The 17891-nt window shown below is 38.9% G+C and overlaps 1 protein-coding gene across 1 annotated transcript in view; it reads left to right on the plus strand.

The window, feature by feature from the left end:
• The window catches only part of cacna1ba (calcium channel, voltage-dependent, N type, alpha 1B subunit, a), a 109508-nt gene that overhangs the window by 49206 nt on the left and 42411 nt on the right, over positions 1–17891 (plus strand). Inside the window, exons 12-26 of the mRNA XM_029510790.1 lie at positions 252–364; positions 443–555; positions 623–754; positions 3992–4064; positions 4140–4257; positions 4407–4474; positions 4816–4922; positions 7386–7451; positions 10354–11124; positions 12166–12353; positions 13480–13600; positions 15186–15315; positions 15509–15568; positions 16020–16126; positions 16512–16523. Of these exons, the coding sequence (XP_029366650.1) occupies positions 252–364; positions 443–555; positions 623–754; positions 3992–4064; positions 4140–4257; positions 4407–4474; positions 4816–4922; positions 7386–7451; positions 10354–11124; positions 12166–12353; positions 13480–13600; positions 15186–15315; positions 15509–15568; positions 16020–16126; positions 16512–16523 (2179 nt within the window). The remainder of the gene's footprint in view (positions 1–251; positions 365–442; positions 556–622; positions 755–3991; positions 4065–4139; positions 4258–4406; positions 4475–4815; positions 4923–7385; positions 7452–10353; positions 11125–12165; positions 12354–13479; positions 13601–15185; positions 15316–15508; positions 15569–16019; positions 16127–16511; positions 16524–17891) is intronic.

The raw sequence follows: 17891 nt of genomic DNA on the forward strand, positions 1-17891 counted from the left end.
AGGCGACTCGTTGGCTAACTGAGTCTCAAATCATGGCTGTGACAATAACAACTATTTTAGGAGGATGTTTTAGACTTCAGTCTTCAATGAAAGTAGAACTGGAGATTCTAAAACACCAAATCAACCAGATCAACTGCAGCTACTGTGTCTTGCTTGCTGTGGGGACAGCTGATTAGGCAGCAGTTGCTCAGATCTATTAAATTGTGGATTATTGCTCTGTGCTTTTTTTTTTTTTCGCTCTCCTTGGACAGACCTGGCTGAGTTTGTATTCCTGGGACTGTTTCTGGCTGAGATGTCCATGAAAATGTATGGGCTGGGACCTCAGAACTACTTTCACTCCTCGTTCAATTGTTTTGACTTTGGGGTGAGTTGTCAGTGTGTGTGGAGGCTTTAGAGAGGAAAACTGTAATTTCCTGCTGAATTTATCAGACTGTGTTCACAGGTGATCATCGGCAGTATTTTTGAGGTGATCTGGGCTGTCATCAAACCTGGGGCTTCATTTGGGATTAGTGTCCTGCGAGCTCTGCGACTGCTCAGGATCTTTAAAGTCACCAAGTGAGTCGTTAGGACTGTGTGTCCATGTGCTGGGAATGTCAAATATATTAATACAGTGTATGTGTAGGTACTGGAACTCATTGAGAAACCTGGTGGTATCCCTCCTCAACTCCATGAAGTCCATTATCAGCCTGTTGTTCCTGCTCTTCCTCTTCATTGTGGTCTTCGCTCTGCTTGGCATGCAGCTGTTTGGGGGCCAGTAAGTAATCCGTTTCTACTGCTTGTAGTGAGGAGACGAAGCACAGCTATCTTGAGGAACGTCTTATCATTCTGAATTTAATCTAAGTGATGATCAAGAAAATGTGATTGGTACTTTATCAAAAACCGCAAAATATGAACGATAGCAACAGAGGTCTGACTGATATTAGCTGAAAACTCATCAGCTTGCTGAGTAAGTAAATATTCAAGCAGGGCTTATAGTGAATCAATTTGGATTTTCTCATCCTTCTATAACCTTTTGGCCACAAGGCAGCATCTGGCAACTTTGAGCTTTCTGGTTCACTTATTATGAATTTATTTCATCTCTGGTAGCATAGCTCATTTAGCCTATTTCATAGGTCACTAATAGTCCATAGTTGAGATCCAGACCCAAACACATGATCGCCAAATAGTGAGAATCACAAAATTTTGAGTGTTTCTGTTTCAGTTGGTGCAGTTTTTCTAGCCTTACAGCAGTGGTGACGTGGCATCCATAGGTAATTACTTAACTTATGACAAGAGGGGCACAGTCAATCAAAGAATTAGCTGGGGGAAAGGCCTAAAAGCTGTAATAACAATAATATTGGATGGATGGGACTGTAAAGAAGACTGTGACTTAAAAAGAAACATTTTTTTATATTTTTTCTCAAAAAACTATGTTTGGTTATGTTTTATCATATGGGCCATATCTTTCTTGAAATGTGAAAATGGCAGTTGGTCTCTTATATTGGTGCCACACCAGAAAAAGACAAACAGGTCAGCTTTCCATTTTAACTTGTAAAGCTTATTGAAATAATAAGATATTTGAATGTTATGACAACATGTTTTCATGCTATAATGGCATGCAAACTTACTGCAGGGAAGGTTTGTTTTTTGAACAGTATATAATTTATATCACAATTATTGGAACCATAGACTCCAGGGTTGTGAAGTGAACACAATTTTGGTATATCTTAAACCTAAATTTAGGTTACAGTGATTCCACTGATGGTTAAAAGAAGTCAGATTGTTTTGACATTTATGTGAAACTACTCATTTGCTCCATTAAATATATTAGAATGAATTAGACCAAAAGTCAGTGGTTGTTATGAGACTCTGTAAGTTGTAATCACAGCACAGGAAGAGTGATGGTAGAAGGTTATCTTTTGGTAGATTCAGATAAGTTGCACTAGCCGTTGATTTCAGTTGGATACATTGCACTGCTTTCTCATGATTCCAATATTTTCCCTGTGTCTTGAAGGATAAGGGTCGGATAAGGGACACTGCAAAGTCATACATTTCTTCATTATATTACCATATCTCAAAATACAACCTCAGAGCCTGGGCTGTTTTCTCATTGGATTCGAGATGGTAAATTAAAGGAAAGCATCAAGCACCTGCACAAAAAACAAAATGAAATGGCATTCTGCCCACTGATGGAAAACTCCCAGTGGATGTCAAATGTTCAAAAACTGCTAAAGGCATCAGCAGCCAGAGACTGTAAGACTGGTTAACCTCCAGCTTCACTGAAGTTACCCCGTTCTTTCCGTGTCCTCCAACAAACTGCCTCCCTTGCACTGAAAACTCTGCCACTGTTGGTGCTGCTGCTACCATGGACATCTTTTATATAATTTATTTTTTAACCACCTTTTGTGATTATTCCATTTTACATTTTGTATTTATTGCATTTTTATGCTCTTAAATTATTCTCCTTTCAGATTGGTACATTGTTCAGTAAACTTCAGGTCTACTTTTTATTGCATTAATAATTATTGTAGCACCGACAGCGTGTTCACTCGCGGTTGCCAACATGTTACGGAACTGTCAGTCTTGAGTCTATTTTAGTTTATGTGAAGAATCATGTTATTTGTTTGGTGGTAATAGCCCTTGTTTTGTATTGTTGAGCTGGTTATTTTGTTTCATAATTAATGCCTTGCTTTCATTGTTAAGCCGACTCATTTTCCCTTTTAGTTTGTGTTGTGGAAGTTTGAGAAACCAAGTGGGGAGTTTAAGTTCAGCAACTCAATAAACTCAGGAAGGAACTGTAATGGATCCCTGGGACTGTGATCCATTTGCTTGTCCTTCCAAGTAGTGAGGACAGAGAAAACAGCTGTTTTAACTCATGTCATTTATACAGTTGTGTAGCTGCAGCTGTGAAAACAAATAATATATGAGCCATTAATGGCTTTTTCATAGCCTTCTTTATGGTTTATTCTTCACTAAATGGGACCAGCAGTCATGCTGTATTGAAGTAGACCAGAGACTGGGACAATAAACGCATTAGGAAACTGTTTACTGAGCTCTATAATAGATTATGTGAGACTTTCACAAATTTCACAAAGACTTCAACATAGTTTGACTTATTTTTATAACTATGATATGATTTCAGCCTACTCGACTGTACCGCAGGACCTGCGATGGGTTCATCAGACGTGCCTATGTTGAAATGTTACAAAACTCAAAGTGTTAATTAAAGTAACCACCACTGTGTGCATATGTTATTGTTGCTCTCAAAAGTTACAAAGCAAGTCTTGCCTTGAGATCTGACCGTCTCTCCTCAACTGTCCAACAAATTGGTGATTCAGTTGGAGCGCATTGTTCACACGTTGTGTGTCTCCAAGCAAAATCTTTGATAAATGCTCTGAAATGTCTGCAATGAAAACTTGCTATTTGCTTTCAGTTACTATCAGCATCTCTTTGATCATAGAAACTGTACGAAATGTAAAAGCCAAATGTTAGAATATAGCACACATTCAAACCCTGGAGTCATTGAAGGGATCAAATCTAAAAGGTGGAAGAAAAAAATAGAAAGTCTGAAGAAAATAGAAAAATATTTGGCAGGCCTGTGAAACAAATGCAGCTCTTCCCCATCCTCTGTGTGTGTGCCTCTTTAGCGAGAGAGAGAGATTTTGAAACAGCATGAGATAAATTCTGCTGCCATTTCTAGCATCGTCCATTTCCATTCCAATTTTGCAGGTTATGTAATTAGGTCCTGGTAGACAGACAGAAATGCAAAATGTCAGCATTAGAATTCATCTATTAGAGAGAAATAAGCTCTCAGAGATTAGCCATAAGGGCACACAGGCTAGCCGCCAAGATGACAAAAACTTAATAGGCATATATTGCACTGGAATAATATGCAGCTGGATAATGAGACGGACAGTAAAGTGCACCGTTCTCAAAAAGGTGCAGGAGTGAATGTGAATATGTCGTGGCTTTGGAGTTTGATTTTTTATTTATTCAATTTTTCTCTCTGCAGGTTTAATTTTGAAGATGAAACACCAACAACTAACTTTGACACATTCCCAGCAGCAATTCTCACTGTCTTCCAGGTAAAGGTCACCTCCATGCTGGTTACTGTGCAGTGATGCTCGAACCACTAAACTCAGAAACTGTCTTTCCTGCAGATCCTAACAGGGGAAGACTGGAATGCGGTCATGTATCACGGGATCGAGTCACAAGGAGGCGTTCATGGAGGGATGTTCTCCTCCATTTATTTCATCGTTCTCACACTCTTTGGAAACTGTATCCTGCCTCATTGATCCGCACCAATTCAGACAGCCTGGTATCACTGAGAAAGAATATGATGTGAATTTGAGGAAAGGTCGCAATTGTAGATATTGATCCTGTGTTTACCAGTCATTGGATCTTTTCCTGAAACCACAAATAACCAGACACACTCCTCAATGTCTTTCTGGCCATTGCTGTTGATAATCTTGCCAATGCCCAGGAGCTCACTAAGGTGTAGTATTTTTTACAGCTTGACATATCCTGGTTTTATCGAGGTTTCAGACAGGGCTTTCTTTTCATGGATTAATGTTCAGCTCGTAATAGGAACTACTATAATTACACTTGCCACTGAATTTTCGCATTGAAAGCAGAACAGAAAAATGCTCTTAAACTGGCTTCTTGATTTTGTCTTGGTGTTAAGAATGAGGTGTGGTCAGTGAGTGAGTGAGTCTGAAGTCTTAAGTTAATAGTGGACTAATTCATTGTTAATTTAAGGACAAGTTATCAACATATCAAAGGGGGTAAAACATAAAAAAAAGGCTTACATGTGTGCTTTTTTCAAATATTGTTTAGGATGAAGAGGAGCAAGAGGAGGCCATTAATAAGAAACTCGCCCTCCAGAAGGCCAAGGAGGTAAAGGAGGTCAGCCCCATGTCAGCCGCTAACATTTCCATCACAGCGTAAGTGAACCTCTTCTAACGATAGTTCCAGCTCTCTAAAATCGCTGGTCGTTCACTTTGATTGCTCAACACACACCCACACACTCTTGGGTTTGTTTAACAATAGCACAATTCTGCAGGGCACCCATTTTATTTTTACATGTTATTCACTTCATCCAGCTCTGTTTGTCATTTCAAGGATGAGTTTTTGTTCAAAGCAACCAAACCAAATGTGAAGAAAAAATGGACTAGAAAAATAGAAAATGATTGAATATTTCAATATAATATAGATAGTCAGCACTGCTACATACTTCTTCTTGCTGGTTACTTTTGCGAGCCAGAAGATTCTGCTTGTTGGCCTCACATGTTGACACAAAGCATATAGAATGACTCCTCAAAGACACAGCCATTTTTTCTTTTCCTCACAATCCATATCATGGTTTCCCTTATCAGAAAAGCAAACAGCAGACAAAAGACTACTCACAAGTTAAAGGTATGGATATTATGTTGACATACAAGCGGTAGCATGAACATGTAACACTTTTGATATTAAAATGGACTTAATAAAGAGCCTTTCAGAACAAGTAAACACTTCAGCTGTTGTGTAATTTCGAAGACAATCAATCATATGGCTAATAATGAGGTTCTCATTGTCATTTGTGTGGTCACTGCATTGTATTAGTTCTTGTTAGTTTATCTTTGTTTCATTATTTATTTTTGGAGCAATGAACATAGAATGTACCAAACTTTATACATTACGTTGTCAGAAATTCTCCTTTGCCATTGGTCTGAGGATACTATTGTGTATCTTCAGAAGAATGGCAAGATAGTCTGTATGCTGCTCTGTATTCTCTAACAAACTCTGTTGTTATGCGTTCACTGTGAAGGCTCATTTGTGAAAATAAAGGTTGTGTAACACAAACATAAGGGTACGCCTTCCCAGGCAATAATAATCTCAGTGGTGGAGTTGAATCTCAAAGAGTTTTTGAGGCCATTCTTGGAGCACATGTAGAATCCCTAAGCATTTGAATGGCAGTGTGCATGGTTTGTGAAGACTAACAATTCACATATTCACAGATGTGACACAAAGTTAAAACAGTATCAACATTTGAGGATGTTTAAAGGAGCTCTTTGCATTTTTTGCTTTTGCTGCCACATCCACGGTTAGCATCATCAGCTGCTCTTGATGCTGCTTAGCAGCCTATAAGAGCTTAAATCAGTGTTGCTTGACAAGAGATCATAATACACCCTGCAGAGAGTAAAGGGAAAAATTTGATGCTCAACTCACAATGTTGCTATTACACTGGTAAGTAAAGGGGTCTTAATGTTAGCATTGGTACTTATGTACCAATGTAGCAACATCAACACTCATGATAACCATGAATAGATTCAGATGATATGTTGGCCATAGTTGAACTGATTATTGAACTATTTGAACTATTTTATGTTACTAACATTTCAAATGAGCACTTGTAATGTTACAGAGAATCCCCAAAAAAAGACCCCTTGATTGCACTTCCGTTCAACGTAATAGCAGTTAACAGTCTTCACAGCCAGTAGGTTCTGGCTTTGAATTTGTGGACTTTGCCTGCATGGATTTATGGGTGCAGTCCAAAAACTTGCATTTGAGTGTGAATGTGTATCTGTTTATCATGTGTCCAACCTCTAAATGGCCTTCACCCTGTCTAAGATACATTCCACCTAAATGGATGAATGGATCAATATCAACCCTTACAAACAACAGACAGCTCTGATGAACTCATTATTGTTTGGTGACTTCCATAGCACCAAACAAAAAAGTGAGTGACCACCTGGTGAATTAAGTTGGGCGTTTACTATTCCATTTTGACATAAGCAAAGCCACAAAGTGATGACAGGAAGAAGCCTGTTTAACCTAATCTCCACTCAACAGACTTCCATGGACCAATGGACTTGACTGATCTCCCACACAGCGATATTACTCTGTCCTATGTGTCAGCACACTGGTATTTAGCAGCTGCTGCAATCAAGCTCCATCATGCATCATAATATTATATGTCTTTTTCAGCTCCACCTGTGAAATTATTAATGTCTCCAGACCACTCTAACTTACCAACAAACAACAAATCAACAGAAAATCTAATTGGCCTTTTTGCAACACCAGTTATATTGAAAATTTGCCTGTAAATAGATATCAATAATAGCCCTGTCTCATACCTGGCCTTTAAGGGTAAGACCCTCATTGCAACAGAATGAAATCAGATTGATCTCGCTGTCACTATGGCAACCAAAACATCCCCAACAACCCATTTGTGTGACATTTCCTTTCTGGTTCAATCTCAGTGTTGTGTTTCTGACCTTTGACTGCCCTTTCTGCTGAAAAGCGCAAGGAGGCTAAAAGACTAAGAGAAAACAGTGAAATGTTGAATGGTGTCTGGTTGTTTCCCTGACTTCATCCTATATTATGTTCCTCCCCTCCCCCATTTTTGTTTTGTGCATGTGCAGTTTTCTAACACGCAGTCGAGGTAACGCGCATTCTAGCAGCTCATCCATCTGCAGCGTTAACTCACTGTGAGTTATTATTATCTCTGATACAGTTTCTAAATCCTCCCATTGCCATCTTCCATTGCTCCGTTTCTGGTGCTAACCCCTACATTTTTCTAGTGTAGTCATTTCATCTTTCTGTGTGAGTTGTACAGAAGAATATGGCAGCTCCTCCATGCTCACATCTTGTGAAGGAATCGTGTATGTTACAGTATTTCCATTCATGTGCTCTCTTTTCATTGGGGTTCTGTCATTTCCCAGCAGTCAGTTCGTGATATCTGTGCTCATGGTGTCTGACAGTGTGGTTCATCCTTATGCCTGAGAATGAGTTCTTATTTTTTTGGATTTGACTGCACTCCTCCTATGATTTGTCTCCCAGTCTTGCTGTAAATGCATGTTGTACTTTATTACAGCTGAAGAGTTACTCGGTGCAAACACAGACAGATGCAAAGTGACTTTGAATTTGTTGTTGTACAACAATCATACAACTATGACTGTTTGTAGTGAGTCAGAGTCATGTTGCTTTTTCAAGCCTGGAAGCAAAACTAGTGGAATCAGACTTCATTCAAGGATAAAGCTGACTAAATTTTGTTTAATGTAACCAACCATTACTATGAAAGCAAAACATGTTCAGTCTTTACCCTGAGCACAAAGTTTAATTTAATATAACTCGATATCACATACACCATCCTACTGCAGTTTTTGAGCCTCAGAGTGAGCTACATCACCATCTTGGCAGTACCTGACTCTGTCTCTCTGGCCTAAACCAAAAAGGACAGAGGTGGTACATGAGTGTCACGGGGGTTTGTGTTAAAAATACAGCCACATTTCACTGAAATGGTAAGACTAAAAAAACATATTTTTTGAGAATGAAACCGTATATTTGTAACATTTAAAGCTTTATGCCAGTGTAATTTCAGGAAGGAACTTCTCATTGTACTGATTGACAGTCACACATAGTTGGTTTTAATCTTTTCACAAAATTTGTTAACAAAAAAAATCTTCAAATGGAACAAAAACATTAAATAAAGCCTATGGAAATTTCATATAGAGCTGCCAAATGGTCGATCACATTATCCCATTCTTGCCTTTAATAAGTGGCATTAACATAAGCCACTAAGAATTTCTGTCAACAGGCTTTGCCATATACAACAATAATCAACCTTTGTTGCCAGGATGGGACTTCCCACCTTAGTCTCAGACCTGATTACATATCATCACTCTGGAATCATACAGCAGCAGCTTTAGGGAACATTATAATTTAGCTCACCTTGTATGCTTTTAATTGGTGATTAAACATTTTCTTCAATTTTGAAGATTTCTTTTGTCTGTAATTTCATTTGTACAAACACACCCATCAAATCATCGCAACAAATAAAAGCCAACTGGAAAGATGGGATTAGGGTTAGTGTGTGTTAACATACAGTACACTTTTGAAACTGAGGCAATAAATATATCAATAATCATAGCAATTTGCTGTAACTCTACTGCTTCACACTGGGTCAATGCTCTAAGGTGTAGACGTCGGAAACTGGCACAGGCACAACAGACATATATGTTCTCTGTAAATAAATAAATACTAAATTGTAATGCTAAAGTGTCAGGGATATACCCCGCCCTATTTAAGTCAATAGAGTGTAATGGCTCACAATGTGGGTGAACACAAAATGTGTTCTTTAGTAAAACACTGAAACAAATGGACATTACACAGTTATTCAGCAATAGTGGCACAGGTGTGCAGTGAGTGTTTTATAGTCTTCTCCTACCCTCATTATTTCCCTGTTCCCTCTTGGCAAAAACTTTTTGTGTTTTTGTATAATTTTCCATCTCTACTGTACATGCTGTCATTTATGAAGCTTCCCCCCTCTGTGCTTTTGTCTGTAATATATTTCTGTCCCTCTGAAGTTACTTCTCTCCCTCTGTTTGTTTCAATGTTACTACCTTTATGTGTTTGTAGGAGTTATGTCTGCACCCCAGTCCATCACTTCCTGAGGTAAACCCAACTGCCTACTAGCAAGGTGGTGGATAACGATTACATGCTTACGAACATATTCATATTTGCATTGTTACGTATGCAATGATCACATAAACAAAGCAGACTTTCCCTGCATTGTTGTCATGTTTCCGGATTTTATGTTCATTCAATTAGGCAACTCCCATTTGGTCAATCCACCACCGAGCAGGAGCTCTAAAGAGTGGAGTGCTGTTTGTTTAAATTCGTGGAGTTTGATATATGTAGAAGTATAAAGAGTGCCAAGAATGTAACTGTGAGACAATGTAAGACAGGAGCATTGACAACAAGGAATAAAGTCATTTTCAATTATCAATATGTGCATTGAAGAGAGCATTGAAATGCAAAACTAATTGATGGTATTGTTACATATAACTTACCCACTTTAAAATCATGCAAAGAAATAGTACTGTTATTACTCCATGTGGTGCATGCATTCAGTCATTTCACAACACTGTATTTCACAGTGCTCCAATAAAAGTTGCATGTCAAAGCAAGGTGATGTCCCCATGCTTTGCTTTTGTTCAGGCACATTCATGGATGAGCACTCTCCACAGTAGACTCTGATAAATGAACAAAGCAGTTTAGTGTGCTATAAGTGTCATTGCACCTCAAGTCATTCAAGCATGTAGGGACTGTATGTCATCTCGGGATGTAAAATGAAATCTTCTACTGGCTTTATGTGCCACGAATTCATGATGTTTAAAGTGCATATACACTGAATGTATCACACCTCAAAGAGAACCATGCCTGTCAATGTGTCCATTGGAAATGCTTCTGTCCTTTGATATGATAAGCTGTTGTGACAAAACTCTGGTAATGGCATCAAAGTAGAGACTTTCAAAAATAACTGACAGTAGTTTGTAACGTAATATTAATGTTTTACTGATTATAATTTTTCTGGATCCCCTTTCCCAGTAAGGAGCAGCAGAAATCAATCAAGACAATGTCAGTGTGGGAGCAAAGGGCCAACCAGCTAAGGAGGCAAAACTGGACGAGTTGTGAAGCCTTGTACAGTGAGCTGGAGCCTGAGGAGCGTCTCCGGCTCTCTTCAGCCCTGCAACTCCGGCCTGACATGAAGAGCCACCACGACCGGCCATTGCTTGTTGAGCCATGTGACAGGGCTGTGGTGGGTGGCCATCAGTACCACTATCACAAATCCTGCGTGCCAGAGGAAGCTGAGACTGCTGCCGATCCTCCAGTGCCCCAACAGCCTCGCCGCCACCACCGCCACAGAGACAGGGACCGGAACAGAATGAAAGACGAGACAAACGACAACGGTGACACTGGTGGCAGACTCCATATCCATCATAGTCGCACCAAAGACCACGACAGCAGCTGGGGAAAAGAGGTGAAGAACGAGAGATCCCGCAGCCGAGAAGGGGGACGGAAGCATCATCATCAGAGCTCAGTGGATGACAACGGAGGTGGAGGAGTCAGGGGTGAGAGAGAGCATCGCCACCATCATTCACATCGGCAGTCCAGAGGGGGTAATGGGACAGTTAACAATGGAGGGAGGGAGGAGCGAAGATCCAGGCATAAAGAAAACAACAGGGATGGGGAAATGAACTCCAGAGGAGACAGTGGCGCTAACGGAGAGAGGAGGAAACATCGAACTCATGGAGCCAGGGGCCAATCCAAAGTGGAGGGTGAGGAGTCCAATGAGAGAGAGAAGACCCACGGTCACAGGTGAAACTTCTAAAAACTACTGTGTCAATACTCACTATGAACAATGACCAAGCTCTTTTAAAAACACTGTGGCAAGCTAATGACTCCCTTACATCATTTTAATAATGCAGTGCAATGTGAACCAATTAGACCAGAATACTGAATTGGACCTATCTTCAGATGGTGACACATACAAATGTATCTTAAAAATTATAATTTGGTGAAAAAGTTCTTTTTTTTCCTAATATCATTTAAGAAATACATATTCAGAATTTAAATCAGAAAGGGCTTGAATTGTTAAAAAGTGGCCTTGAAATCTGAGATCATCAGTGAATATGTGTATTAGTGTTCTGGATAAAAAGCCAGTTGGCTTAATGTGTTAGAGTTTGTTACGGTTCACAGTAGCCTGTAGAAAATAATAAACAATGAAACAAGTATCCTTACCATAGCTTCATTAAATAGGGATCTTACAATATTGAAGTGTACTTGCCTTTTCAAATGAAAACAAATTTCTCTAAAAGATGTGATCAAATGTCTTGCATCTGCAGTTCCTATAAAACTTTGACCTTGTCTCATTTTACAGTGAGAACACAGTGTTAAATGGTGACTGTACTGCTCTGTAAATGTTTAGCCAGATCCATTAGCGCTTGTTAAGTCAAACAAGATGTCCCTGAAAGTCGTGGCAAGTAGCAGATTGCAATGTCTCCCTTATATTGATCAACACATGGCAGTCTGCCGACAACTGTCAACATTAACTATTTTTCTAAATTATTTATTTATATATTGATTTTTAATGAGTGAAATATGTTTTTCCCTCCAGAGCTTCTGCGCTCTATCTGTCTATGTTTGGACAGACAAGGAGTTGGACTGGCTTCTTCATTTCCAGTCAGAAGTGTTTATGCGCCTCTAGGTCTGAACAGGGACCTCTGTCTCCCATCACACTGAAATAGGCTCATCTTTCAGCTTTTCTAACTCTGTAGGAAACAATGCAGTCATTCTTAAACTGCCAGGTTGTGAGCATGACTATTAATATCTAGGATGCTATCTCTGATCTAGGGACAGGTTTGCTGACTCAGAGGGGGAATCCTTAGCCATCTCACCCCAGCAGGGTTCTGGGGAGGGGAATTGGCCTCCTAACCGACTAGAGGATTCAGACAACCAGCGGAATGTCAGGCAAACCGGCCAAACCTCCGTCCATATTCCTCCTGTGACTGTCACCTCCCCACCTGGAGAGACCATCCTCATGCAAAGTACGTATCCAGTTGTAAACACAGTATGACTTCAATTACTTCCCTGGGGACCATTAGTCTGAAGGTCTCTTTTGATAGCCACAGTTCAAACTTAGTATAGTGGAGAAAGCATTTACAATGACAAGAGCTAGGTGAGGATGTGTTACATGTAGATATTCATCTGATCTTTCTGTTCTTTAAATGGTGGAAATGTTTATTATTGAATAGTGCAAACAGTGTTCGGTCTTGTAAGATCTTTTGGGAACCAAATGATTAATTGAAGTAATCACTGTAATCATGGCTGCATCCTTCGCCTGTGACCCCTGCCGAAGGTTCTCATGGCAGGGGTCAAAGGCGAAGGATATATCTATGAAAGCAGGGAATACTGAGGGATCAGTGAGATGTATAAGTGAGCCAGCTAAGTTTCAAGCCAGGATGAGAGAGGTGACGATGAATTGATTAAGAAAGCGAACTCAAGAAGCAGATGAATGAAGAAAGGCTTCATATCTCAGCAGCAGATAATTGATGACTGATACTCAATAAAGTCAACAATAAGATGACCCGGGTTCAACTTTTCATGATCTGTTATGTTTTGTTGTAACTTGACTACAATAAAGAGTCCTGGTAGAAGTAAGCACGTGACACAATCCACAGGGACAGGACCCCCTCCGGTGCAAAGGGTACTGGGCTCATGTCTGCTCTAGAGTTTTCTCACTAATTCATTTCCCACTTCATTTGCAGGTGTTAAGTTGTGAAGTTTGAGCACTGTTTTCTGGCTGTGACAGTCAGAGACATATTTCACGACATCTAGCACAAACCACGTTGACCCCCAAAGTCTAAACTTCTTGTTGTGCCAAAAGTCATTGTAACCTCACAAAATGTATTTTTGGCCACAACTCGAGATTTTTTGTTACACGATTTAACACAGTAATTGGATTAAATTATCAATGATTGTAATATCATCAAGTTATGTCAAAACACTGGTCATTATTCAATATAAAGAGTCTTTCACAGTGTCAGACTGTGAAAAGAGGACATAAAAGAAGACATTTTTTGTCTGTAATTGTGCTTTGAGGACAGTAACTTTGGTTATAAAGATTACTGGAGGTTTATGTTCTGTACCACTCGGGGGTGTCTCTCTTCATAGTGAACAGTATCGACTCTGAGACGATGCCAATGAATGAGAAGACACTGGAGGATCTAGGTCAAAGTGGACCCAAACCGATCCTGCCTTACAGTTCCATGTTCATCTTTGGACAGACCAATCCGTGAGTCACTTCAACCTGCTTTATCCCCCATGTTTTAAGGCTTTCAGTAAGCGATGGAAATCACAACCTAGCAAGTGACTTTAGCTCTTATGATTTTTTTTCTAATGCATTACATGGTGCATCAGAGCATAATCAAAAGTAATACCAGAAATAATTTGATACAACTGGAATTTACCTTGTTGCTTCTCACATTTGTGCCATTGTAGCCTGGAGGCACATGTAGGAGAGGGTGAGTTGGCAAATGGATCATATGACTTGGTTGTTTTGGGTGGAATCACAGTCCGCAAGGTTTTTGCTCTGCTTGTATTTTGAAAGTCTTGAACACAAGGTGCAACTCATATGTTTCCCCCGCCTTCATTCTCTTTTGATGTGTCTCCAAGTGCTTTATATCTATGAAAGAAAAACAACTTCTAAATTCATGATCAAAATCATAAGTTGACATCGCAGGAAAAGCAAATCCAACCAATCTAGCTTTGGGCTGAGGGAGGAACAGCCACATTATTAGCATACAGACATAACAATTAAAAAAGAAAAAAATTGGGAGATACAGAAATAGATACGTAAATATATTTTCAAATGCAAGAATGAATTTATGAATAAATACTACATGTAAAAATACATATATGTGTATTCGATTATGTGTTAATTAATAATTATGTAAATTTTCATACTTCCATATCTAGCCTCAGTTGAGTGTAGATTCTCTCTTTGGACAAAGAACAGACCGCCAGTTATTACTAGTCAGATAATTTTGGCTTGCTGGCCGTGAACTGCTAACCTCTGCTTTAAAGACAGAGGTGATAGCATCTCTTTTGACTTATGATTAATTTTAACTCTCCAGATCACTCTGCACTCAATATCAGCCATTTCTGAAAAAAGGAAAACGGAAATATCACAATGATTTAAGTAATTCTACTGAAGATATCATTTTTTTCACTTCCCTCATGTGCTTGTAAAACACTGTTGATAATGAGGTGACTGAAAGGTGAGCTACACTTGAATTAGGGATAAAATAATACTTAATATTTTATTGAACCCTTCAATACACAAAGGCAAACAACGGCATTTCAGTACATTTGCTTTGCAGTTGTTTTAACCAATTTGAACTGATGCTGCACCTAATGTCATGTTCACATTTATTGATTGTATTTGTAGTGGTTAAGTAGTTTCTATGAGTGGGTTAAAATAGTTTTTATTTTTATTAGATACTACACTTTCTATTTGATATTGCACAAGCACATTTTGATTTCAGAAGTGTGGAGGGGGGGAACAGTGCCCTGATATCTAGCCTACGCCTCAAAGCGAAATGTTTAAAATATGTATAAAACTACAGCCTAGAGGCTTTTAAATACACATACACGGACTCCTGATCTTGCTTTTAATTGTTTTAACATGCAGTATATTGTCTTTTCTAGTGAGTGGTTTTATATAAAAATATCGAAACCGTACTGTTACCGTGGCCCAAAAACCTTGATGCATACCGGACCGTGGCAGAACTGTACCGTTTTATCCATAACTTTAATCCTAATTGTATACTGACAGGATCTCTCTCTCTCTCCTTCTGTCGCTGCCTGTCTCTGCTCAGAGTGAGGCGCTTATGTCACTACATTGTGACACTACGTTATTTTGAGATGTCCATCCTGCTTGTCATTGCCATGAGCAGTATCGCTCTGGCAGCAGAGGACCCCGTCTGGACAAATGCACCTCGCAACAACGTGAGACACACAATACACATGAAAATACATATAAACATACTTGCATTCTGCATTACTCAATGTATTCATTGATAGAAATGTTTAGTAGAAGTGTGTATTTTATTTTCTTGTCAGAATGGTGCAGAAAAATCTGAGAACACACAACTACAAATTACTTTTATGTATGCCTCAATAATACAAGTTCTTTTTGCAGGTGCTCAAATATCTGGACTATGCCTTCACTGGTGTTTTCACTTTTGAAATGGTGATAAAGGTAAACCTATACAATAGATAAATGCACAGATACAATTGTGATTATCTAAGAGTATCTTTCTCTTTTACAGCACTTTTTGAACTTTCTGCAAACTGAATGTGAAGAGCCAGTCTATGCCAGGACCCAACAACTGCAATGCATTTAAGAGATCAGGCTGTATCACTCGTAGTTCATTCCTATAAAATTACCATTGTTTATTGTCTGTCACTCAATTATAACACAAGGAGGCAGTTCAAAACAAGATAAAGATAATTATCCTCATAAGCAGTTATACGAACAGGTTATTTTTCAAAATACTTTATAAAAAGGATTCACTTATCAGTGATAGATAATCAGAAACTAAAAATATCACATGCGAACCAATAATCATCAAAGATACATAGCAGACTTTCCCAACGCAGGTCAAATCAAATTAAATAAAAAGACAATAACTATTGTGTCTTTGGCCTAGATGGTGGACCTGGGCCTGTTGCTTCATCCTGGATCCTACTTTAGAGACCTGTGGAACATTTTGGATTTCATAGTAGTCAGTGGGGCGCTGGTGGCTTTTGCATTTTCGTGAGTATCAAAACTCCTGCTTTTATATGCTTCCTGTTAAAGATACAGCAACAGTTTTGTCGTGAGTCCACCTATGTTAACATGGAACCCTGTCACTGTGTCACCCTGCACATTTACTACATACTGTACTGAAGTGGATCCACTAATTAGCGAACATATTGGTGGACTCATTGCAGGTTGGACGGCTGAGCATGCACTATACTAATGTTATTGATGGGAGACTGTCTGTGTTTAAATGACTAAAATAGTAAAATATATTCACCAATATGCTGTTAGGTGACATAAATTTATAGTAGGCTTTGCACCATACTTGTGCGTGCGTGTGTGTTTGTGGTGTTTAATGACATGTTCCTCTTCCCGTTTCTGTGCTGGGATCGTTTTGAAGGAGCTTCATGGGGTAATGCCTCCTCTCTCTCTCTCTCTCTCTCTCATCTCTCTCTCTCTCTCTCTCTGTCTCTCTCATTTTGCTTGTCATTATCTGTGTGTACGTATATGTTGAGAGAAAACATATACTGACACTGCAAAAATGAGTAATTTCATCACATATTTAGTCTTACGTCTTAAAGTAAATGTTCAGGTTTTTTTAAAGGCACATCAGGATGCGGCGTGCACATCTTGTTTTGACTAGATAGTGTTTTCTTTTTTTTCAATAACAGTAAATATTAATTAAAATTATTTAAACAAATCATTCAACACAGAGACTGAACAATGAAGTTCAGTTATTTTTCATCTACAAGCTTTTAAGACCTGACTCATTTGTTGTAAACCTTTCCCATCTACTGTATGGAATTACATTTATGCCTCATTTGGAAATTTTAAATTTACACACACGGAAATGTAAATTTTATGTAATTTACACACCTCTCATGTTATGTACAGCAATAACAAAGAAACATTTTTAAAATTTAAACAAACAAATTGTATCTTGTGTTTTTGTGCTAAATAATTTTACTCATCGATTTCCAAAATTTCTTAAATTTAACCATTCAGTTTCATTGTCAAACCACAACGAAGAGCATCAGCAATGGTCTCTGATATAACTCTTTACTCAATTTCCTTCGGCATCATTTTAGCCATTAGTGAACAGTGAACACATTCAGCATTATAACATGCATCAATATTATCTGTTAAGGCCCATTGTTCCTTGAAAAGACTGTAAGACATGGTATATGAAGTGAAATTGCTTATGAGGACGGATTCTTTTTGCAGTGCTCACCATTGTTCCAGGAACACATTCCAATCTCGTCGTTCATCGAAGACCTTCATCTACTTAACCCTCATGTGCTTGGCTAAACGTGTGTCCACTTTGCTCTTCTGTGTTATCAAGAGGCATGTCATCTGTATACATCATCGTCTGATGGGCGGTATTTTTGTCAGCACTTTGACTCGACACAGCTCTGCTTGGACTGGAATGATACCATCAATTTCCCCTTTATTCAGTTATTAATTCACCAGAGGTTTGCTAATGTCACAAGCAAGCTGCTGTTCGAGAGCATGAGCATATCTGAGGGATTATCACTCTCCTCTCTGATGCTAGCATGCACATTAGATACACTGAATGTCACGTATGCTATTAGCTCTAGGTTTTTAACGACCCTTGACCACATTCTCACATAATTTCCATTTATCTATATTTATCACATGCTTCCCGACTCTACCTATATCTGTCTCACTCAGCATCGTGCTGCAAATGGGGATATATTTATCTGGTTTGGTTCCAAACCTGTTCAGCATTTGTGATTGAAATTCATTTTACGTATTTGCC

The sequence above is a fragment of the Echeneis naucrates genome, chromosome 9, assembly GCF_900963305.1.
Source record: "Echeneis naucrates chromosome 9, fEcheNa1.1, whole genome shotgun sequence".
NCBI classification, from domain to species: Eukaryota; Metazoa; Chordata; class Actinopteri; order Carangiformes; family Echeneidae; genus Echeneis; species Echeneis naucrates.